Here is a 23,439-nt window from a genome sequence, read left to right on the forward strand (position 1 = left end):
AAGTATAACTGTAATAAAAATCTTCTGTGATTCACTCAATTTAGACATGTTTTCAAATTATTAGCATTGTAAGTCTGTCAGACAAAGAGGGTGAGCACTATGATATAGACATTGCCATTATATCCTTCTTTCAGGGTAGAAACCATTTTCCCTAAACCCAGGTCTAAGATAATCATATTGTGGGAGAAATAGATATATCCAGAAAGTGACTCACCTTTAGAGACCCCTAAAAGAGGTCAGGTGACTCATTCCCACCTCCTGAAATTGAGAGCCCAGTGTGACTATTTAGGGCTGAGAAGTAACCCCTGTAGGTGTGTCAGTGGAGTCAGAGCATGGGCATTGCTGCTTAGTCCCTGTCAAACTGCTGGAACACTCCTTGACACCCTTCTGGCTCACACCTCCTTGTTGTCTCCTGAGAAATTCTCAAGCACAGGACCATGCCCAACAGCTAATGTGGATGCAGCCCCTCTGTTTCGCAGGTTATTGTAGTTCACAGAACGGTTTGGGTTGGAAGGGTCATTAAAGATCATTTATTTCCAAGGCCCCTGCCATAGGCAGAGACACTTTCCACGAAACCAGATTGCTCAAAGCTCCATCAACCTGACCCTGAACACCTCCAGGGATGGGACATCCAGGACATCCACAGTTTCTCTGGGCAAACTCTTCCAATGCCTCACCACCATCAAGTAAAAAAATGTTTTCCTTGCATCTAATCTAAACCTATCCTACTTAAGTTTGAAGCAATTTCTCCTTGTCTTATCACTACATGCCCTTATAAAAAGTCCCTCTCAGGCTTTCCTTTAGGCCCCTCTAGATACTCAAAGGTGTTACAGTTGAACTTCTCAGGCGTGGTCAGGCTGCAGCAGGCACCAGTGTCAGAGAAAGGTACTGCCCTGGCACTGCTGGCTGGGAGAGGTATTGCCTTCGAGCAATAAGATCCAGGGGTTTTAACACATTAACACTTTGCTACAAAACAAGTGTTTTTATTCTAATATCCTGTCTTAGAGTGGGCTTTGAGAATTTAGTATGAGGAGATAAATCAGGCTTCTGACAGTAGACAACGTATCTTTGCTAAGCTTAATCTTTTGCAATATAACTAGATTAGAGTAAATATGTGTTAAATATATACTCCTGGAAAATCAGGTCAGTCACATCAGTGACAGTCCACAGCCTTTTTAAACCATCTACATGCAGAAAAATATAAAGATGTCAAATTTTCTAAAGAATATGTCCCTTAAAGTATTACCCTTCAAACTCTTATCCAAAATTTTTGTTTCTTTTCTAATGGAGGTACATAGCACAATAGAGTGTCTCTGCAGCATAGCCATAACCAAGGGATTCAGCTGAAGCTCTCTGAAGCCTCTTCAGTGATGCAATGATCTGCTTTGTCAAGGTCACAGAGTAGTGCTCACTCTGCCTTCTATACCCATTCTGACTTTTTTGATCTCAGACAGCTAGTGCTGCTATAATTTGATTGTGCATCAGAGCTTTTTAGCTCAGCTGAAGGGCAGAACCCTAAAAGCTTGCTCTGAACAACAGAGGAAGAAACTCCAAGGGGAGACTCGACCTGAGGTCTCAAAGCCAGAGCAGTATCTTTAATGAAGTCTTGCTGAAGTCTGGGTCTCACTTGGCTGCAGGGAGATCCTTGTTGGTCACTGACACACAAGGGTCCCTCAGTGCTCTGTTGCTTAACAGCAAGGTCTCCTGATACACAGCACTTATTGCTGCTGAGGTTAGTGCTGGCACTTTGCTGAGGGACACCTTCAGGGTGAAGAACAACCTCTTCTTCCTCTTCAGAGAGAAGTGAGCAGGAGCCATCGCTGGTCTGACAGCTATTAGCTACTGGGCCATCCCCATTTTGAGGTGGAGAAGAGCTACTGTGCTGGACTGGGGGAAGATGTAACATGCACTCCTTATCTGTGCAGAGGTTTGCCAGCAGCTTGTTCTTTTGGTTTCTTGCTGTCACCCTCCGGAGGGCACAGATGAGATCAGCAAGGCTGAGCAGGAAGGACAGACTGCTGACCCCCCAGATGAAAATCATCATGATGGATTTCTCAGTGGGCCGGGAGATGTAACAGTCAACAGTGCTTGTGCAAGGGGAGTGGTAGCATGAAAAGCGGTCCGGAACAGAAAATCCAAAAAGAAAGTATTGCACAGCTCCAAAGGCAACTTCAAGTAGGGTCCTAATAAAAAGATGAATGGTATATGCCCCTGAAAAATTAAGGACACTTAGGTTGTCTGCACCACAATCTACTCTATTGACAACTGCACTTCTACAGAGCCCCTTCACATCTTTGGGGCTTGATAAACCCTTGTTCCTCTTGCCCTCCTCTACCACACAGTGCATTTTTACAATGTACAGAGCTACTTTGTGCGAAACATAAATGCTGAATGCAGCATAAGGCAGCAGGAGAGACACGGTGTGGATGAGCCAGAACCTGAAGTGAGATACAGGAGAGAACAAGTCATAGCAAACGTTGGAGCACCCTGGCTGCAGGGTGTTGCAGACAAAGCGCTCCTGCTCATCCTGGTAGAGGGGGTAGCCTGCCAACACCACCACTGTCATCCGCAGCAGGAGTATTAACATCAGCCAGATCTTCCCTACAAGAGAATGAAAGGCAAGAAAAAGAGTCAGAGCCTGGGAAGGAAGGCAGGTCATGCAGTGATGCTCTTTCTATACACAAGGCATTTGAAGAAACAGTCTCTCCTCTTTTTAGCTTTTTTTTTTTTTAGACTGAAAATCCCATGAAAATGTAAAGCTGACATATTCCATCTCTTCATCTAGACTCAACAACGTAGGAGTTAAACATACAATAAGTCATGCCAGCTGAAACCTGATGAAAACACTCTGCTAAAAAGAGATCAAAACTGATTAAATAATTTCACTTACAGTTTTTCCTTGTTGTTGGATTCCTGCATCTGAATTTTTCAGTGATACAGGTCAAGAAACACAGTATGAGACTCATCTAGACAGAGAAGATTGCTCCATGACATAGTATTCGTTCTTGTTCTTGGCCATGAAGTTGTATGTAAATTTTACTTTGGCCGACAAAATTCCTCCATTGTTTCTAGAATAGTATTTACTAGCAAGCAATTAATTAGTTACTATTTTTATTATTAGCAAACTTATGTTCTACAAATGTACATTGGTGTGTGGAAATGTGCACCCCAGAGGTTTCTCTCTGATGCTTCTTTGATTGTGCCACCTTGGCCATGATTTCTGACCTTTGTTCTCCTTGGTGAGCAGCTTTTCTCCACTCAGACCTAAAGTTCCCACCTATCAAACCATTCTGTGATTCTGGGAAAGTCTAAAACCTTTTCCTGGATGGGAAGGCTTAAAGATATACCATTCTGTTGTCAAAAATTAAAAATGCATTCTGTACAAACACATATTCAACATCTGAAGTCAAGTTTAGCATTCAAATCTCTCACATCTCCTTTTGAATCCCATCCCCAATTCCCGATATAGTTTGAAAAAGTAATTCAATTTAATAATCCCCTGCAATAATCCTCCAAGAAAAGAGGGAAATAACTGCTTAAAAACAAAAAGAGGGGGAAAAAAACCTATAAGATTAAAGAATTATAAGATTAATTTTGTTTTAAAGAATTGTTAAGACACGAATTGTAAACACAGGCAGAGAAACAGCAAGACTCAGGGACTAAAGAGAAGTATATTATGCAGAGTTAGTGGCTGAGAAATGTACTGCAAAGCTCAAGTCATTAATAGTGAATGCCCATCTCACATGAACACAGGGTTTTGAGTACAATCCGTGAAATAGCACCAATATACACTATAAAGGCTTTTAAAAAATCCAATTCACAAAGCATTTTTCTATAAATTATACAATTATTTATGGGTGTTGCCTTGGAGAATTTTCTTCTGTATTTGCCATAAAGCTATTGCTCAGTAGTTGGTGTGAATTTAAAATATTCAAATATTTCCACAACATTGTGTGATACCTATTATTGTACTGAACATACTGTTCAAGTGCCCTCTGAAAACCATTTGTAGCCAGGAGACTGATTGTGGGCTAGAACAGTAAAACTGCACTCTATAGAGGAAAACGTGAAGAATATGTCAAGTTTATGAGAGATCATCAGAGAAACTGCTGCTCCTGGCAAAATAATATATTATCCAACCATAAATAAATTGAGGCCTTTCCCTTTTATCTTTAATCACCTGAGCTGCAGTGGTGGTTTTGCTGCTTCCTGTGTTTGCTGGCAGTCTGTACTGTTACTCACTTTTTGACACAGTGTGGGTCAATAGCTCTACAGGATCTGTCATCTTTAGCAAACCATGTTTCATCCTTAGGTTGCATTTTTTTCCCTGCAAGGACCTCCATGTGTTTGAAGCTCATTAGTTAATTAGGCTCAAAAATACTGCATGTTATTTCACTATCAATTTTTAATTAGAACATGTACAATAGGGAGTACTGCTTAAGAAAAATCAATGGCTCCTTAGGAAGTAGTTTAGTGTGACATACATTTGAGAGATAACCCCTCCATGCATCCCTGTCCCTGAAGACCCAATCTTGATTAAACATACAAGAACAAGCCTCTCCAGCAACCCTGCTGGGGCTCAGCTGGATGCTCCCCGCAGTGCACAGCAAAAACTACAGCAACTGCTGCAGGCAAAGAGTCTTTAAAGAGTCTCTGAAAGTTCTTCCCTGGCTCACACGTTGTTCAAAGTGGCCCATGAAAGAGGAACAGAATCTTACTTAAATAATAAGGGTAAAAAATAAACAGCAAACACTTGGCTAAGGAAAAGACAGTGGCATTTTGCTTTGGTTTGCTGCTTTTTTTATGCATGTGATCCTTATTTGTTTACAAAAATAAAGAATGAAAAGCAATAACTAGCCACAATGGTTGTAACCACAAACTTCTTCCTGTAAAAGAGAGTGGGTTCTTCTGTTTCTTCTTTAACTTTTTAAATTTGTTACTAAAGCTATTGCATACATTCACTTTATGTGGTATAAGTTCAGCATTACTTCTGTGTGCTTTTACCATGATCCCTTCTTCCAGCTGACAAGAAGCCCTGTCATCCAGAAGACCCAAATTTGAAAACCTTGCTAGAATATTTTACACAATGTTCAGGAAAAATCTATCAAAGAGAGAGAAGTAATCTCTTTAACAAGAAAAGAAATGCATTAACCTGTTCTATCAGGTATCAAGAAAACAACTTACAACAAGATCACAGAACCACAGCCTGAAATGAAAGTTGATTATCAGTAGGCACTTGGTGGCTTCAGGATATGAAGCAGCAAAAGAGAGAAGAGAGCTCTTTTTAAAGTACTTACCTACAATAGTCACATTATAGTTGAGTGTGACTATCAAAAATCCCAGTGAGTCCCAGTGCTCCATGTTTGAACAGGCTCAAAACACTCCCAGCTCCAGATGTCCTAACAGATTTTTCATTTCCAAAGGAGATTAGACCTAGACAGGGAAGAAAGGGGGTAAAAAAAGGGAAGAAAAAATTTAAAAGGAAGGAATTTTGCTAAGGGTCAAGGACAAAAATCAGAAACTCAGCCAAAACAATGTGTTGATGATGAAGGATTATTTTGGTGATTTGAACACGGCTGTTAGTTTTGAAAGTGTTGATCTTCTTCAGGCTTTAACACGTTGCCCTGCAAAAGCTCTGGCTTGTCAGATCCAATTGCTCCTACCTCCGTGTGGACTCTCTGTCCAGGCAACTGCAAGTGGACAAACAACAACAGGAGTGATCTCTGCCATTGTAGACTATTCTTACCCTCCCAGGGCAGACCAGCCTCCTGGCATTGCTGAGATAGCTCAGTGGTGAAAGACAGGGAGAGAGGAAAAAATAGCATGGACCAGGAAATAACAGAGACCTCTCTGTCTCCCCTCAAGAATTGCAGATGAATAAGAGGGGATAGAAAAGGATGAGCATCCCTGTGTTTGAAAAGCAAATTCAGTTCAGGTCACTGGAAGCTATCCCATTGAAATTTCCCAAAACCACTTGGTTTCTAAATCAAAACCACCTTGACAGAACACCATGGCCCTGTCAATCACAGCCACACCAAACTCTCCTCTGTGCTGAGCCAGCCAGAAGGCTGAGCCTCCCAGCAGGAAAGATGAAAAACAGGGGAAGCCTTAAAAAAATAAAAATCCTAAGGGTGGAGCTGGATTTCAAGATGCCACCAGTCACTTACTTTTAATTTATATCAGTCTATTTTGGTTGAAACTGCTTGGTACTTCGCTCAGGCTGCTTGGAGATCACTCAAAAGATCTTCAGGGTGATTGACTGCTTTCTGACACCCAGCAGCCCCTCAGCAGAGGTGGAGGGAGCTCCCACTTGCAGCAGGATGCCCCTGGGGTCAGTGCTCCTTGGCCACAGGGTGCAACTGCACAGCATGTCCTGAACACTGTGTCCCCGTGCTGTACCCCAGGAAAAAGCAGGGGTGAAAATAAGACTCTCAGCTTTTTGTTCTTTGCCTCACATTTCACCCAGGTTACCTTGGGGAAAATAACCTACCAGCATCTTCCACCCACTGTTCAACCAGTCTTGGGATGTTGCTCCGTCCTTTTTAATCTGTGCTGTGGCAAGAACAAACACAGCACTGTGAAAACTTAGTCAGGAAATAGTAACAATCCCTAGAAAAGCAGCTGAAGAAGGAGTCTGTGTGTGATATAGCAAGAGAGAAAAGTAATTTCCTGGCACCTGCAGGGTGCCAACAGCTTTTCCTTGTTGTTGGGCACTGCAGTCCTCTTGTGTTCTTCAACCCACAACTGCTCTGTGGGAGCAAGGGAGGCTCAGAGGGAGCTGTAGAGAGGTACTCTATGATTTAGGGGCTCTGCAGCTGGCTGAGCTTTATGACTGAGCACATCTTACCTGGGTAAAAGGTAAAACGAATAGTTTCAAAAGTAAAATATACATGTACAAAGACTTTCTCCCCAGCTCTTTGCTCACAGGCTTTGCAATGCCTTGGCAGAACACACTGAGCATCCCCTCTGTAGTAAGCACCATCCTAAGGAAACCCTAAAAGTGGGGTTTGAAAAGAAAGCCCTTCAAAACCCTTTGTCTGTTATCTGTGTAAAAAGATTTTTAATTGTAGTAGTAAATACAGAAATTGTATTGGTTTCAGAATTGATTTATGTAAAATATTTGCCAAACTGCCATTTCTTCTATAATCAAGTTTTATTTATGGTTTGTGATGATGGTTTATCTTCATTTACTTACACACACACACAGTTTTTTGGTTTTTTTGTTTTCTTTTTTTTTTTTTTTTTCAACCAGAGATATGTGTGTGTGAGAAGTAAGGGAAGGAAGGAAGGAAAGCTGGAGAAAGTCACTAGAGAAAAGATGCAAATGGCCAACATATGAATTATGCTGAGGTATGAAGGTATTCCTGGTTAAACACCCTTTGTCAAAAATAAAGTCAGGAATGCCAAGATGGTGGCAGGATATGAATGCTCAGCAGCTGCATCCACACAATAGGCTATAAATTGTCTCTCTCAATATTGTCAGTTAAAATATCCTTGCTTGTCGTTGCTGTGAGACCTCTACCATTTGTGTAAGAGGGATAACAGATAGGAATTTAAGCCCCCCGACTGTTGCCTAAGGAACTATACCAGGCACCAACATCTGATCCCACGGCATGGATGTACTGAGATAGGATGTCCCATTTTTCTCTGAAAGAAATCAGGCACCCTCCAGAGTTAGGGCGCAGCTTAGCTTAGGTCAGAAAGCTTGAATTATATTTTAGCTTTTTCAGACAACTTCAGCTGTTTTAATTTTAGCTTTTCTTGACAGCTCATATCTTCCTTGAATCCAGTGCTTTTCCTTTCTGTGCTGTGTCCTCTTCCCAAGACTCTGCCATCAGTCCACTCTGGGCTCCAGTCTGTGGTGGCTGTTATAAAGTGTTTGGTCTCCACAGAACCGCAGGCTTTGGTTTCCTCAGCCTTGGCTCAGCACCATCTTTCAGGCCACAGGTCCCATGTGAAGATTTTCCACATCATAGCTGAAGATATTCACCAATACAATCCCTCTCGTTCATTATTTATCTTTAGCTGTTCCCTGTATTCCCTGTTGGCCTGTAAGGACTGTGAAGAAACAGGGAGAGCAATATTACAGATACAGGAGTAGCAGCAGGACCCCAGCTCTGCAGTGCCACCAGTTGGTTTGGCACCATTTCCCACAGCAGGGGATGTGGCTCCACCACTCCACACACAACTCCAGCTCTAACATCTTACAAACTACTCTTCCCAACCTAAAAAGCTCTCAAACCTGTGAGCTTCCACTGCATTCTAGCTAAAAAGAGAGGCAGGCAGAAAAGCTGACATGGTATTGGGTAAAGTTAAACTCTGAAATCCAGCAGTACCTCATCACTTCTGATTTTAGGAAGGGCCCTAAAGGCCACTGGAAAGCTTTCAGAGACAAACAATGAAACATAAGAAGCCACAATTAAATCTATTTTAAAATTCACAACTGCTGTCCACATTCATAACCCCTTACCATAGATCTAGTGCTTGATCCTGCAAAAATTCACAGACTCCATCACTGTGAGAGACTCACCGAAACATTTTGAACCACTGGAACTGCATCTCACTGCAGTCCTTGGCTCAGAATGACATCCAGAGGTAAGGCAGAGTCAGCCTGAAGCCAGGTCAGGATCAAATCTGTCACCTGAACGATGCCACAGTCTACATCCCACACCAGAAAACTCCCAGAAAATAAAGGGAGAGCAAATCCCAAACCCATCTGTCTTACCCAGGCAAGACCTACACTAATGACACCCAAGTGAAATGAGTGTTACTAAGGGAGACTGCACTCTACACAGCACCTGGCAATGAAGGAACATCCCTCCACCAATTTAATGAATGTTAAGGCAAAACAGATCAGCATAGCAGCTTCCCTAATAGACACAGGGATCTGGTGTTTCAGTCCAGGTCATTTGGCATACCATAATTTAAGAAAGAAAAAACACAGATGCATATCTAATATTTTAAAGTCTAAATCAAAAATCTACTTGGAATTTTTCTAGTTAGGAAAAATTACATATTAGTGATGAAACTTGCAGTAAATCTAGCTCTTCTGAAGGTGATTTGTAAATGGGGAGGGGAATCTACAAGGAAGGGAGAATAAACATTAAAAGGCAATTTATCTTGATGGCCTCATTTTAAAATTTGTAAAAATTAAAAAAAAAATTTAAAAGGGGAAGGGAAATAAAAAAGCTAGACATCAAGGACAATAGCAAAGTAGTAGGAAAAGCTGTCCACAACAAATGCTTTTTTTAAAACATATGTGCTACACACACACACACATATGTAAATTTTCACAGCACACACGCAGCCAAGGAGCCAGCATAGCACAGAAAGCCCTTTGCCTTACACAGGCACATGCAGCACTGCACATTTTGCATTCCCTAGGACCTCTGTCCAGCTGCCACTCGGGTGTTGCTGCAGGGAAAAACATTTGAAAGTAGCCTGTGCCCAGAACAGCCACCATAGGTACTCAGACATGGAGAGGGCAAGGCAACCACCGCTCCAGCTTTTGGTCTACAGAGCCAACACACACTGAGGTAGGGGTGCAGTGAACATTTTCCATCATGAACTATTTATTCCATGGGGAGCCTAAACAATTCCTATTCCCCACTTTTCAGCCTCTAACTCATCAGTCCCCAGAAGCAGCAGAGTTGAGTGCAAGGAAAGGAAACTTTCAACAAATGCGCCTCCCTCTTCCCTATCTCTTCCCGCCTTCCTTTCCCAGGGAGGAGCTGCATGCACACATGCTCAAATGTACATAATTGTGTGTCTAAAATAGCCCAGAAGGACACCCAGAACAGTGAAGTTCAGCTCATTTTTTTGCTGCTCATATTGATTGGATTCAATCTTGCAGACTTCCACACCAGCTCGGTCCTCTCAGACGCTGAAGCCTGGTGCCTCACACACGCTGTGTTGTCTCACTGTTCCTCTACTAATATAGTAAACCTAAAAAAAGGCTGTGTTCTACTGCATGCTCTTAAGGATTTAGACCATTGTCCCACATTGTCTCAAACACAGTCCCTATTCTAAACGTTTGAATATTCAGAAAAGTGATATTTCTACAGGGAACCTGCTTCTAAGATGACGGCAAATGGAAAAAGCAGCTCTTCTTCAGACTTTGGTTCAGCAACTTCACAGCTACTCAAGCAAGAATTAGGAACACTTCTCGACAGATATGAAGGAAAATGAAGTAATGGAAAACATATTCTCTTTCAGGAGCTCAGGGCCAATTTCTGCAAAAGTATTTAATTTACTTGGTAGTAAAAGTACAAAGTGAGTCCACTGGATTTTCAAAAGCACATTATTAGTATCTGTTTAACTCCCACTGAAATAGGTAGCTACATGAGCACATGACATTATTACTGAAATTTGTTCTGCTGTAACACACAAAAAAAGTCTTGTATAAGAGAGATTTCAGCTCTTTTGAAAATTCTGCTCTTAACATTCACAGTGCCAAATACAAAACTGAAGGTTTGGAATGTTCAAGGATCCTGTGTTTTATGATGAAGCAGGTGATTTCATGTTTCATTAGTGCCCAATATTTGGCACTAAGGAGTTCTTCCCTCAAGCAGGTCTGCACTTAGCAATGGTGAGGCAGGCAAAAAGGATGGTGAGTTGGTACCATGGAAATTGTTTAAATAAGAAAAAGGCTTTGTGTAATTGGGGAACAGATTTCATAATAAACAGAAGATAGCAAGAAAATCTTTGGGTCACCACGTTTTAAATTTAATACTTTGTTTCTAAATATGAATATTGCTAGAGCTGTGGAGGGCAAATATCCCTCTTTGCAGCATGCGCAGCAAAAGAGGTTAATGTGTTAGTTCTGGATTTCAGTAAATAAATCTGTCATCTTAGATTTAACATACAGGCAGCCACTGTGGATTTAAAATAAGAGTTCTTTACACCTTCTTGTATTTCATGGCTGATCATTTTAGGAAGCAAACCCTATACTGTTGTCTCTGTTATTGAACACTGACACTGCTTTTTCTTTCACCATGGACAGATGCACTGGGACTATGTGGTCATTAAACCAATCACAGGGGAAAAGACTAAATGAAAGAGGGAAGCTGAAAAGAGAAATGATATTTTCCCCCCTCTAATTCACATACAACTTAAATTTCAGAAACTGTTTCAGGCAGTACCAACTGTGGATTTCTTCTCACATGTTAAGAAATGTCATTTTCAAGTCGAATTCATTCCTATGCAAAAGTCAAAAAGTACATTCTATTAAACCTCATCTATGTGTTGAAAATATGGCTTTAAATAAATAAAAGCTGTATCCTGTGCATAATAAAATGCTTATCCAGAAAAGTACTTCTGTCTAAAAAGAATGTGTACATCTATCACACTGTTTCACAGTGAGATATTTTGAACTTCAGCTGTGTTTAATGAACAATGAAGAGAAAGATCTAATATTCCTCATAGCTGCTACTCACAGCTTACGAGACAAAAGAATTATTAGATTTCTTGCACCAGTATCAGGATGTACAACTTATGTATATACATCTGGCCACTTGAATGACAACAGGACATTGAGGTTTTTGTACCTCACCTTTATGAGGTGCATATTACCTCATGGTTTTATGAGGTTTGTTTTGACCTTAAACTGTGACCTGCTCATAGTCTGTTTATTTTAGTATGGCCTTGTAAAAGTAATTTAAACAAATTTCAGATAGGTCAACCTTCAAAACACTAGAAAAAATACCCCAAATTTTTATTTCAGGATGTAAATTTGCCCTCCACCCCAAACATTTGCTTTACAATACAGTCCTCCATGCCAGTTGCCTACAGTTTCAATGAATTCTGATTTGTTTTCTTCCAAGAGCCATTTTTAATAATCATTGCTAATGAACTCAACACTGGGCAATACTGGGCAGTACACAAAGAATTCCCTCATTAAACTGCAATAGTATTCACATTCTAGCTATTCTATCAACCAAGATTTTTTGTTTTAAAGATAAAAGCATCATAAACTTCAGCTCGATGTCTCAGTCCTCAGTAAAATTAATAGGAGCTCAACACCCAACTCTCATTTATTCCTTTGAAAATTTTTACCACAACGTCAAAAAGGTAACACAGATCCTGAAGGATTTATTCCAATGTTTTAGAGAGCAAAGGAAAACAGATAGGAATGATCAAGAGTGGATTCCCCACAGGACCCATCCCCAAGGCAGGCTGGGAACACACAGCGCTGCTCCCTACCCTAGAGCAGCTCCCAGTGTTATCCAGAGGCAAAGAAATCTCACACCATGCATAAATGCAGTGGCAAATGTCCTGCTGGGGTCAAAGCAGAGAGCAGTAAGGTTCTGCTAGGAAGGTAAACCACAGCAGAAATGGGGAAGAACACCAGTTTAGGTCCTGTTTGTTTTGAAATGACAGTCTGACAGTCAATTTTCCATGAAAGAGCAGGGATTACTGACTATTCCCTTGCACAGCACTTCAGCCTCTCCGTTCACTGTGCCCAGCACAAACACAGAATAAACCATCTCCCATTTCTACACTTGCTCTCCTTAAGCTTTCTTCCAAAGGTAGTTCCCCCCCAGAACTGAGAAGTATCTTCAGCCAACCAAGCTTTGCCTCAGCAAAACCTTTCAGATCACTTGAGTAAAGCAATTTTGTCACTCCAAATTATCACATAGCCTCCACTGAAAATTCTTTCAGTAACAGAAATGAAATTCTATTACTACAGGAAGGCACAAACACAGCAGAAAAAGACAAAACAGGGCCATTAGCTCAATCTTTCTGCCTCCTCTGCATTATGACAGATACTCTGCCATTTCAATCTAATCTACAAAACTGCTACTACTGGTGTAGTGGGTTGAGTGCTGGCAAATTCAGGACAACTGGCCACAGATATTATGGATATATTCCCTTGTGCCTCTTAACTACTGTTACTGTTTCAGTTTCTCCTCTTTTTTCCCCCCCCATTTTTTTCATTCTGCCGCTTTCTCTTTCGATGGCCTTCACTTCCCTCTCTGCAGAAAAAATATTTAGGCCATCCAAAAACTCTTAAGAAACACTTCAAAGAACAGTTGTTTAAGTACATTAACCCACACAATTTGCCAGCGATGTTTTCATTTCTGGAGAATCAATCCAATAAATTACCCAAACCAAATCATGGTATACGATATGCCTTCATTCCTGAAGGAACTGTATCCTTTATGTATATGGCAAAGGAAGTTATGTCATATTTATGTGTATATAAGATGATTGACCTTTCTTTCAATGGCCACACTCATATGCAAAACTAGTCTTTAGAAGGTCGTACATCTTTGAAATTTAGCACAGTGCTTCAGGACATGATTAAACTGCATTTCCCCACAATAATAACGTGGCTTCTCACAAAGAAAGAGTCAGGAGGACAACGTTTTTCATTTTAATATTATAGCTACCCATATATGGACTAATTCTCCCCTTAGACCTTTATGGCAAAATTCCCCAGACTCTTGTTTCTGATCTGCAGGAATTCCTTTCCCAGGTTGTGATGCTCAGACAGGCAAAAGCAATTTTCTATTCAAGTAATGTGACCCCCTACCATTCCTTCCTGCCTTCAGCAATTATGTGATTCATCCCTCAGGTTCAGAGGCTTCAACTCATCTAACATTGATAAAGTAACCCAAAGTCCCTCAGGTGAGCTCAGTGTCTCAGCTCAGCTCTGCCTCTGCTCTCAGGGCAGGTGTTGGTACATTACACAAGGGTAAATGATAAGGCTTCCATCGCCTGGCCACTGATTTAATGCACAAACCTCACAAAATACACTGCTGAAGTATGTGCAGATAAACCAGTGAAACCAGGTCAGACTGGAAGGGACCTTCACCATCCTGGTCTAGTGGAAGGTGTCCCTGCCTATGGCAGAGGGATGGAGTGAGATGATCTCTAATGTTCCCTTCTGACCCAAACCCTTCTATGATGCCTACCGATTATCTGTGTAATTTAACACCAATTGAAGCACTGCTGCTAATGCAAATGTATTGGAGCAGGGAGGAGGCCCAGCTGGGTGTGTTTAAAGCTGCCAGGAGCTCTGTCCACAGGCAGATCCCCTGACAGCAGCACAGCCTGCAGTGACAGGTACAGCCAGGCAAGATACAGAGGCTGATGCATGAGACCCCTGCAGGGAAAAACACCTGCAGATCTGTGTTAGGAGAGAGGTGCACTGGGGCTGCCCAGTGATACAGACCCAATTTCACTTCACTGTGTCCCATACATAGACACAAACCAGCGCAGACCCACAGAATTTGAGCGTTTCAATGCCCAGAGTGGCAGTTCAGGCTTGTGGCTGCTGGGATGAGGGAAAGGAACTTGTGGGGTGGAAGCCCGAGTTCCTCACCTACTCCCTCTGCCTGGTTCTGACTCAGCTCAAGAGCACTTTTTCACTCCCCCAAGAGCTCCTCTCCCCCCACCCTGCTGCATCACCCACCATTTTATATTCCATTTCAGCCTGATTTCCCTGGGAATGCACCTCAGCCCTTAAAGGGTTGGGACTTTCTGATCAAATCCTGAGAAATCTTGCACTCAGGAGGACACAGGACATTTGGCAACAGATGCTGAAACTGTTTATTGGGATACTTCATTAAGAAGAAAAGCTGAGGGAGATTAGAGTCTGCTCTATTTTTTTTTCTCTAATTGCTAGAAATCAAAGCTACAGTTTTCTTTTGTTCTCTGCACCCCCAATCCTCTGAAGCTCTCAGCTTATATTGAAAGTATTAGGAATCTGTAAAATTTCTTATGAACATTGGCAAATGGTTAAAGTTCATTGTTCATGTAACAGGATGAAGGGGACAGGGCAAAACCCTGCAATCTAGTATCACTGGATTTACCTATTCTTAGTAAGTCAAAGATAAATGCATTCCTCAGGGGGCAAACAACAGGTTCAAATGACATTTTAAATAACTGCTTTTTCTATTAGCAACTGCCATAGAAATTCCTTTTGTAATGCAATTAAAACCAAAAATAAATGCTTACATGCATACTCGTACTGAATTGTCAAGAAAAAGCTCAAGTCTGAAATTATTAAAAAAACTCTGAAATAGAAAAAATTAAGATGTTGCTTTGCTATATATTTCAGAGACAACTTAAAACTGATTGCTTGCCCTGGTTCCTTTTTCTAAGAGAAAATGATTTTAGAAAAGGTTAAGGGAAAATGTCACAGCTGGGAATCAGATATCTGAGCACACAGTTTCAGCTAACACATGGTTCAGCTATTTGCACACTTTAAGGGGCAGAACAACTTTGTTCTGCCACATGCCAGCAAAACAGAGCAGAACAAAAAAAGCCTTTCTGATGTACCACAATGACAGGCCACAGAAAAGCAATGATTCCACGGTGTAGATTTCTCACAGGTCAGAAACACTGACAGCGTTTTCACTGAGAGTCATGATTAAATGGGGAAGCAGAAGAATCAGGCCAGTCCTTTGATCGCTGAAGCTCGGTGTCAGGGTGACATGACCATAATTTCTCTTGATGAAGTTAGAACTGTCTCTTTATGCTTTGTAGTATTTATTTCTGTTCAGCTGAAGGAACCATTGATCCAAAACCTTAAATCAGGCAGATCTGGGAGATCACCTTACCCAACAGTACTCAAAATTATCAAGATACACCCAACTATTTTCCTAGGTTACAAGAATCATTCCTCTAGCTTCTCAGAGGACAGACTTCGAATAAGTGCCCTATAAAGCACTGGAAGAGAACACATTCAGACCATGGACCCATTCCTATGGCAGAGTGTAAGGTATGTATGTACCTGTGGGCAGTAATAAGTTAAATATTTTATGTTACAAATGCTGGTGGTGATTTACACATTTAAACCATTCTTACTTTTTTGCAAAGCAATGATGTAAGTCAGAAGATAATTCTCCATCTCTGTTCAAAACTCTGCTGTGCAAAACGACTGTAACTACAAAGGACTTGATGTTATTGCTATAACCAGGGGACAGGGGATGGGAGGTTGTTCTCTGCAGTTCTTCTCACCTTCCCAGGCCTGTGACTTCAGAAACAGGACCGACCTGTACTGAAAGTTGGCACCAGCAGGAGACTCCCCCTACATAATGGTCATACTGATGAAGCCCTACAGCAGCATCAGGTTACCTCCTGCAGCTTTTGCACTTGATAGGAACTCTTACTAAGTTTTTTTAAACTTTTTTTTTTTTGTAAAGTCAACCTTCAAGTATTACTGATTATATTCTAATACTTAACAATGTGTACTAAGCTTTTGCCTACACAGGATGACCTTTTACTGGAAGGCCACAAAAGCAAAAGGATGCTATTATGGAAGTAAGGTGACCACCAATACTTTCAAACACTGAAATCGCTCACCAGCATCAAGACAGTTCTGCCATTGTAATGCTTATGTTCAAGATTATTTGGTGTATGTATTTTACATGCTCTTCTGTACCATTTTGCTCAGTACAGCCTGGCCTTCCTCTGCCCCAGATCTATGGCAAAACACTCTGCCTGTCCTCTCCCACTAATAATCCCTTAAACTCTTTGCCCAAAAGATTTAACACCATCACACTTCTCAAAGTATCATCAATGCCTTCTGGTATTGACAGCACAGAAGGTACAAATACATTTCCCTATCTTTATTTCCTGGATTATTTTTAAAATATACATACTAAATTGTGCCTCATAGCCCTTCTAGCACATCAATCCCCATCTTATTGCCCTCTCTTTTTTCTACAGCAGGATGTTTCACTTACCTGAAATACATGAAATAAGAAGTATGTGGCCACAGGATGATCTGTATTGCTTAAATCTAAGACAGCAAGGGTATTACAGCTGCCAGTTCCCAAGATACTGTTTCCATGGAGAATAATTTACATTAACCTCTAAAATACAAGGGCATGAAAACCCAGAGCAGTGAAGCAAGAAAACCTACAACTAAGAGAAGAACCAGCTCTATACCTAAGTGTGCTGTGCAATCTCTTACATGAAGGTGATGTCTTACTCTAATGCCTGTTTAGAGAAGACCTCATGTCACATGCCAGTGAATTCAAAGGGGGGAGTGCTAGTTCCAGAGAGTGCTATTTTCCAGCTTCAAAGTTTTATTGCATTAGTTACCACAACACCCCAGTCTATATGTCAGAGACGCAGGGAAAAAACATCTGAAACAAAATAAGGTACATTAAGTAAATTATGTAAGTACATTGGGAAATTGTATTTTACAAAATACCATTTCTGACATTTTGTTGTTATTTGCTGCTCTCCATCTGTAGAGACCATTGACATCCTGACCTTTACAAACTCTTTAGTAGAGATTCTGGACAACTCATAGGTATATGGCCGCATTTCACTACACCAAGAAGCTTGCTTAGCATATCTTCACCAAACAGTATCTCCAGGTGTAACAGCTTGAAGTCTCTGCTGGTAATACTGAAACACATGGTGTAAAGGGCATGAAAAAACAACTCTTTTTTCACACCAAATTGCATCAGGCCAACTATTCTAGAAGGAACACAAGAAATACAGAACATTTGTCCTGCTCTGTCACCTGCCTTTCTTCAATTTGCCATCCTGTTCCTTCTCTAGTGGGAAGAGTCCAGTGATCCAAGCCAGGCAACAAATAAACTCGAGCCTGGCTTTCTTGGCTATAATCACAGAAAGGCTTGATTTGGAAGAGGCCTTAAAGAGAATTTAGTTCCAATTCTCCTGTCATGAACACTTCCAGGGATGGGGCATCCCCAGCTCGCCTCAGCAACTTCCAGTGCCTCACTGCCCTCAATGCTTTCAGTCCTTTTCACGCTGAGGTTCTGCAACTCACCAGTTACTTTTTGTGGATTCTCATAAAATCCAGAAAAGTAGGTTCACACACAGTATGAAACAATCCTTTTCAGCATCACAATCTGCATCTGCCATCACTACTGCTTTCCTTATGAGCAGCAGCTTTTCTTCTAAATCTCATTTCCCTTTTTAAAGCATTTTCACGGAACAGTGGTCACTACATACCTGCCATCATTGCCTTCAGTTTATGCAGCTCAGTCTCATCAGTTCTGTGGTTTCCTCACAATGGAGTTCAGTTGACAAGAAGGAAGAAAAAAACAGCAGAAAGACACTTACCCAAAGGCACTTTGGGTGTAGATACATTTCACGTACACCTAGGTGCACTCACACAGGTATGTTTGTGTTTATAGTTGAGCTGATTTCTCAGAACACATTAGAGACAGTAAGTAAGTGGAACTTCACTGCAGAGTGGGAAAATGTTGTCAACTGCCAATTCAAGTCAAAAAAGTTCCGATCACAGAAAAATGTGTTTTACGCAGAAGTGAGGAAAGTGCTAAAAGCTAGGCTGAGTGGATACCACATGAGGACCAAGAAGAAGCAGAGAGCAACACGAGTCTGCAGTGGATGTACAGCACTTCAGCTGGGAGTTTAAACATGTCACTGGGAAATGAAATGCTCATTACCAACTAAGGATGACTGTAAATCATTTGTTGCTTCAGGTGTTAAGATTCTGGGGTTTTTTTCTGCTCTTTCAGTTCCTCTATTCCCTCCCACATACTGCTATTTTTATATATAGCCAACACTACCAGATGTCATTTTGTCATCTGCCACCATTACACCATTGCCCTTTTCTGATGAGGATTTTGTTACTTCTAATCTTTATATTCCAGCTAAGGTTTCTGGCACTAGGGGAGCGGGAGAGAAAGGTGCTAAAACACAGTGTCTTAGTTCAGACTCCATAAATGTAAACAGTAATTATGCAATATATGCTAATTTCTGTCTCTCTTAAGAAAAATCCCAAAATCCTTAACAAAACAAAGCCATTTCCATGCTATAGGACAGGATTTTGCAAATTTTTAGCAATAGAAAACATGCATCGTTTGAAGAGCTGACTGGGTTTGTGAAAGGTGGAAAAAGGTGATTTGACTGTTCTGTTTTTGCACTTTATCTCATGACCCCAGTGCTCTCAGTCCCACATGACAGAATGATATATGATATATGTCATTGACAAACAAACAAATACAAACAGCAAATCATATATAATGACGTCTGCAGGTGGAAAGAGGAATTATGGAAACAACTCTGGGCTGCATAGGGATGAATGATTAAACCCTTACAAGATGCCTTTTTCAAATATCAATCCAATTATTAATGCATAAAAGACCAAACAAGTGGCCCACTGGCTCAACATATAAAAATAATTCATTAAGACAATGATACTTGAAGGGACAGGTTTATTATATCTCCTACACCTTTTCAGTTCTGAGCCGGTGACCAAAGCAATAATGAAAACCTTAATCCAGAAAACATTTACAGCAAAACACAATGTCTTTGTGCTGTTAATTAAAATGTTATATGGTTCTCCTCCCTTCTTACATCTCTGGTGATTCTCTAACTTTGCAATGGTATTTTCCATACAGTAATGCTGAAAAAAACTACACTAAACACAACATAATCCTAAATAATAATTAATCTTTAATTACCTGGTATAGAATACCTTGCAAACAAAAGACACTTTTCAGATTTACTGACAGGTACTGTATTTTTGGCAATCCTGGAACAAATCAGAAGAAAAAGCATAGAATTATTCTATAACCATGAGGGAAAGAAACATCCATCTAAATGTGGAGGATTCATATGGTAAAACTAAAGAAAAAATCCACACTTACAGCAGATTTTTTTTTAATTCTTAGTGCAAGAAACATAACCAAGTTAATCACAGAATCAGTACTAATTAAGAATATGGAAAATTCTCCTATACAGAGGTAGAGTCCAGTGCACAAGGCTAAAACGATATTCAATAGTCTAAACAAGACTGAGCCAGGTTTTACGGAATCCACTTTTTAAAGTATCAGACTGTATGTACATACATACAATAAATAGACTATACAATCTTTAAAGTAGTTTAATAAACTTCACAAAAATTATAGTAGATGCATTGATATCTTTACATAATCCAAAGTTCATATCTCTATCGCCCAGAAATGGATAAAACCAATATTCCTGATATCAAGTTAAATGGAAAATAGTTTAGCAAAGTGTTGATAAATCAAAATATTTTACATATTTTAAAGCCTAAATTTACGCTTATAAAGGATGAATTTCAAATGCTCTGAAAATGTTCCTTTTGATACTATCTGTAAAGAGGTTCCAAATGCTGTAATTTGTTATAAACACTTGCCTTACATTCCACATTCAAGGGAAAAATGGACTTGGATACTCACAGTTCTGATGCATTGGCACAACAAGAAGTGATGAGAATTAGATTATTTTAAAGGCCCAAAGAACATCAGGAGAATTTATGGACAAAGCCTTCATGTCTCAAACTAAACCAATCACATTGGGAAGTTAACAGGAAAGTGTTTGGTTCCACAGCTTGGATCCTGTCGGTGCCTCCCCACCCGGAGGAGCACCCCAGGAGTCAAGTGTGCATCTCCAGGTTGCTACAAGCCCATAGGGCTTAACAAAACAAACATGGAATCTTGGTGGGGTACAACAGTAGTGCACAAATCAGGGACATCTGCTGCCATTCCCTTCAGTGATAGTCACAAGACATATTTCAGGGAACTGAGAGCTCTCAGCTGTATCTTTCTAAACTGTGCAAAAAAAAAAAAAAAAAAAAAACAAAACAAAAACAAAACAAAAACGGTGGGGAAAAAAAAATCACCCTGGGGTGTTATGAAGCAAATATGCTTATGCTGACAAGTTATCTTGTACAAAAGACTCTTACAATTACCAAGGGGGCAACAGCCACAGTAAGAGCAAAATAATAATAATAACAGAAGAGTTTAATAATCTGAGTTGAAAATTATATTCACAGTTCAGTTACTTTTAATTTCTATAAGCACCTACAATGAAAAAATGAGGGTTTGTATTTTAGCTTCCAAATAAAATCTCCTTGTGACAGATACCTTGTTAAGATTTCCATTCTGCTCCTCTATAGGCCTTCTCATTGGAACAAATTTTTTTTTTTATTATTTTTTATTTTATACAAACAGACTCACTTTGATTTAAAGTAAACATATAAAAATTGAGAATATTGCTTGCAACAATGGACCTGGAGGTGAAGGAATGAACTTGTCAAGCCATACAAAAAAAAAAATCTCCTTCAAAATGGATGAATTCTGCTAAACTTCTAATGCTATGAAAATCTGCAAAAAGGATCACAAGATCTGTTGCAAATTTCAGAGATTTGGCCCAAGTCTTATCATCATCATCTCACGACTTTAACAACTCTGTATCTTTATATTACGGAAAAATAAATGATTCCAAGAACTCAGGAAGGCACACGCACCCAAGTATACTATAAATAAAACACATCATGAAATTACGAAGATCTTCTGATCCCTGTACACACTTTTGGTTCAGCACTATGGTCAAGTTCTCTGATATACAATAAAAGGCATACAAGAAATGTAACATATGCATAATAATTAAGAAGAAGAATGCTAATAAGACAGGTTACAGAGAAAAGTGCAGTGAAAAAACCCAACGCTATTTATTCAGGGGCTTGTGCTACTGTAAATACAGACTTTGTATTTCCTGCTGTGCAAGGGGAAGAATTTATCCTGGGAAGCAGCAATGAGGAATGAAAAAAAAAAACAAAACCCAAAAACCAACAACAAGAACAACAACAAAAAAGATATTAAGAGAAACCTTTAAGATGGAACTCTCCCAATGTCATTCCTCTAGTGCACAGTCATCTGATTACATGTTTTATTCTCATGCTGCCATTTCCCTTCATGAGTACAGTATAATAGAAAATGGCACAGTTCTTAGATATTTTTCTGCCTCTACTTCATTTTTTTTGTTTCTTCTTCCAAGCACCTGATTTGCTGTTTCCTCATAAAAGTGTAAAGCTGTTAGTGGAAGTGAGAAAATAATTGTTGTCCATCTTCTCTCCCGATCACCGATTTCTCCATTTCTCCTTCCGTTAGGTATTTCACTCGTGTGCTACACAATGGGGAGGCACTGTAAAGGCAGCTTGACAGATTTAAAAATAAAAAAAAAAATCAAAAGTCTTTTTTTCTTTATCCCCCCGCCCCCAGCCCACTCTGAAAAAAATGGATGGATGAAACAGTACATCTGTAGGAATATTCCAGTCTCCTGTGTTAGGAGATAATTGCAGGGGACCATCTAACCACAGTCAGATTGTCAGCACTGACCGACCGTTTCTTTGCAGCTTTCCTGAAGTCCTTGTATTTATCTTCACATAGGCGAGAAATGGCCTGCAAGAGAAAAGATGAAAAAACCCTCAATGGCATTGTCCACAGCTGTACAGGTAAAGCAGGACCAAATGCAGATTGCTACATACAGGTGAAACTACAAAAGTCACTTCATTAAGCAAAATACATGAAGACATTCTCCTCAAATCCTAGTTTTCATTTCATGAGTCTTGGAAGGAAGACTCGCATTACCCCACATGGCAACTTCAGAAGAACTCAGAATACCCCAAGCCTTTTCTCTGCAGGTGAACCATCACAATCCTTACTGAGGGAGCTGATAATGTTTATCCATTCCTACAAGGTAACTGATGTATGGTCCTTCACAAGTGAAAAATCATGGAAAACTTAATAAAGCAACTCTAGAAACTGTAAGTGTACTTTAAAAATTGGATGGCTCTTAAATATTTTATTTCCTAAAAATCTGATGTAGTAACTATATTTTTCTCTGTTGAGAAATGGCCTTGCAGAACGCCCCACCCTGCTTTGCCTCTTGAGCTGATGTTAACTCACCTTCCAGCAGATGATCATTTCTCTGTGACCAGGCCATCTTATATAGTACCAGAGGGAAATGAAACTCATATTCAGAATAATTTATTCATGTTATAAATACATAGTCATTTTTAAACCTTTTGAAGAGAGAGACAAACACTATTCAAGTGTCAATTCCTTTTATACTACACTGGAGTTAATGTTTGATGTTTCTTTTACTGTTTTTAGCAAAAGTTTAAAAATAGTATTTATTACGGACCTCACATGCATGAATTTACTGCTCCCTAAAATAGCCTGTCTATTAGAGTTCATATGGCTGGGACAGGCTGTGGTTGGCATTAGTAGAGATGTCAACTCTGGCAATCAAACTGCAGAACTGCTTTCTGCTCACTGAAGGAGTACTCAAGGTCAAATTCAAAAATACAACAAACTAAAGCAGCGTTTTTTATTTACTCAGGAATGCTTTCAAGTTGTGCCTTAAGATGTTTAATAAAGAGTACTGTGCAAACAAACTCAGTAGAAATGTTTGATTATAACACAAGGCATTACAAATAATTAAACACCCAAACTCCATGGATCATCATTTTCTCTCTTGATCTTTACTTCTGTAGCACAGCAAGTTGTAGCAGTGAAGAGTCCTTTAATTTGAATAGTCCTGCAAAGACCAGAGGCAGGTATGGCAGAAGCAGACAGCTCATACATCTGAGAGCAAGCTCACCTAATGCTGGTCAAGCCAGCTACAAAACATCATTAAATTAGAAAACAAAACAAAACTAAACTAAACAAACCC

General features: G+C 40.0%; 2 protein-coding genes and 1 long non-coding RNA gene across 4 annotated transcripts in view; 1 reads left to right on the forward strand and 2 right to left on the reverse strand.

The window, feature by feature from the left end:
* The window catches only part of LOC136358914 (uncharacterized), a 161,609-nt gene that overhangs the window by 53,186 nt on the left and 84,984 nt on the right, over positions 1 to 23,439 (forward strand). The gene's annotated exons all lie outside the window — the stretch shown is intronic.
* Positions 1,421 to 5,415, reverse strand: GJD4 (gap junction protein delta 4). Its single transcript, XM_066322790.1, has 2 exons — positions 5,298 to 5,415; positions 1,421 to 2,601 (listed from the first exon to the last, which is right to left on the reverse strand). Exons 1-2 carry the CDS (start codon positions 5,359 to 5,361, stop codon positions 1,421 to 1,423), a joined length of 1,245 nt encoding a protein of 414 aa, XP_066178887.1. The 5' UTR covers positions 5,362 to 5,415.
* Positions 19,391 to 23,439, reverse strand: part of CCNY (cyclin Y) — a 118,679-nt gene continuing 114,630 nt past the window's right edge. For both annotated transcript variants that reach the window (XM_066315056.1, XM_066315065.1), the window contains one exon: positions 19,391 to 22,163. In XM_066315056.1, coding sequence (XP_066171153.1) covers positions 22,047 to 22,163 — 117 coding nt within the window. In that variant the 3' untranslated portion in view covers positions 19,391 to 22,046. The remainder of the gene's footprint in view (positions 22,164 to 23,439) is intronic.

Source organism: Sylvia atricapilla, chromosome 1 (genome assembly GCF_009819655.1).
Source record: "Sylvia atricapilla isolate bSylAtr1 chromosome 1, bSylAtr1.pri, whole genome shotgun sequence".
In the NCBI taxonomy this organism is placed as follows: domain Eukaryota; kingdom Metazoa; phylum Chordata; class Aves; order Passeriformes; family Sylviidae; genus Sylvia; species Sylvia atricapilla.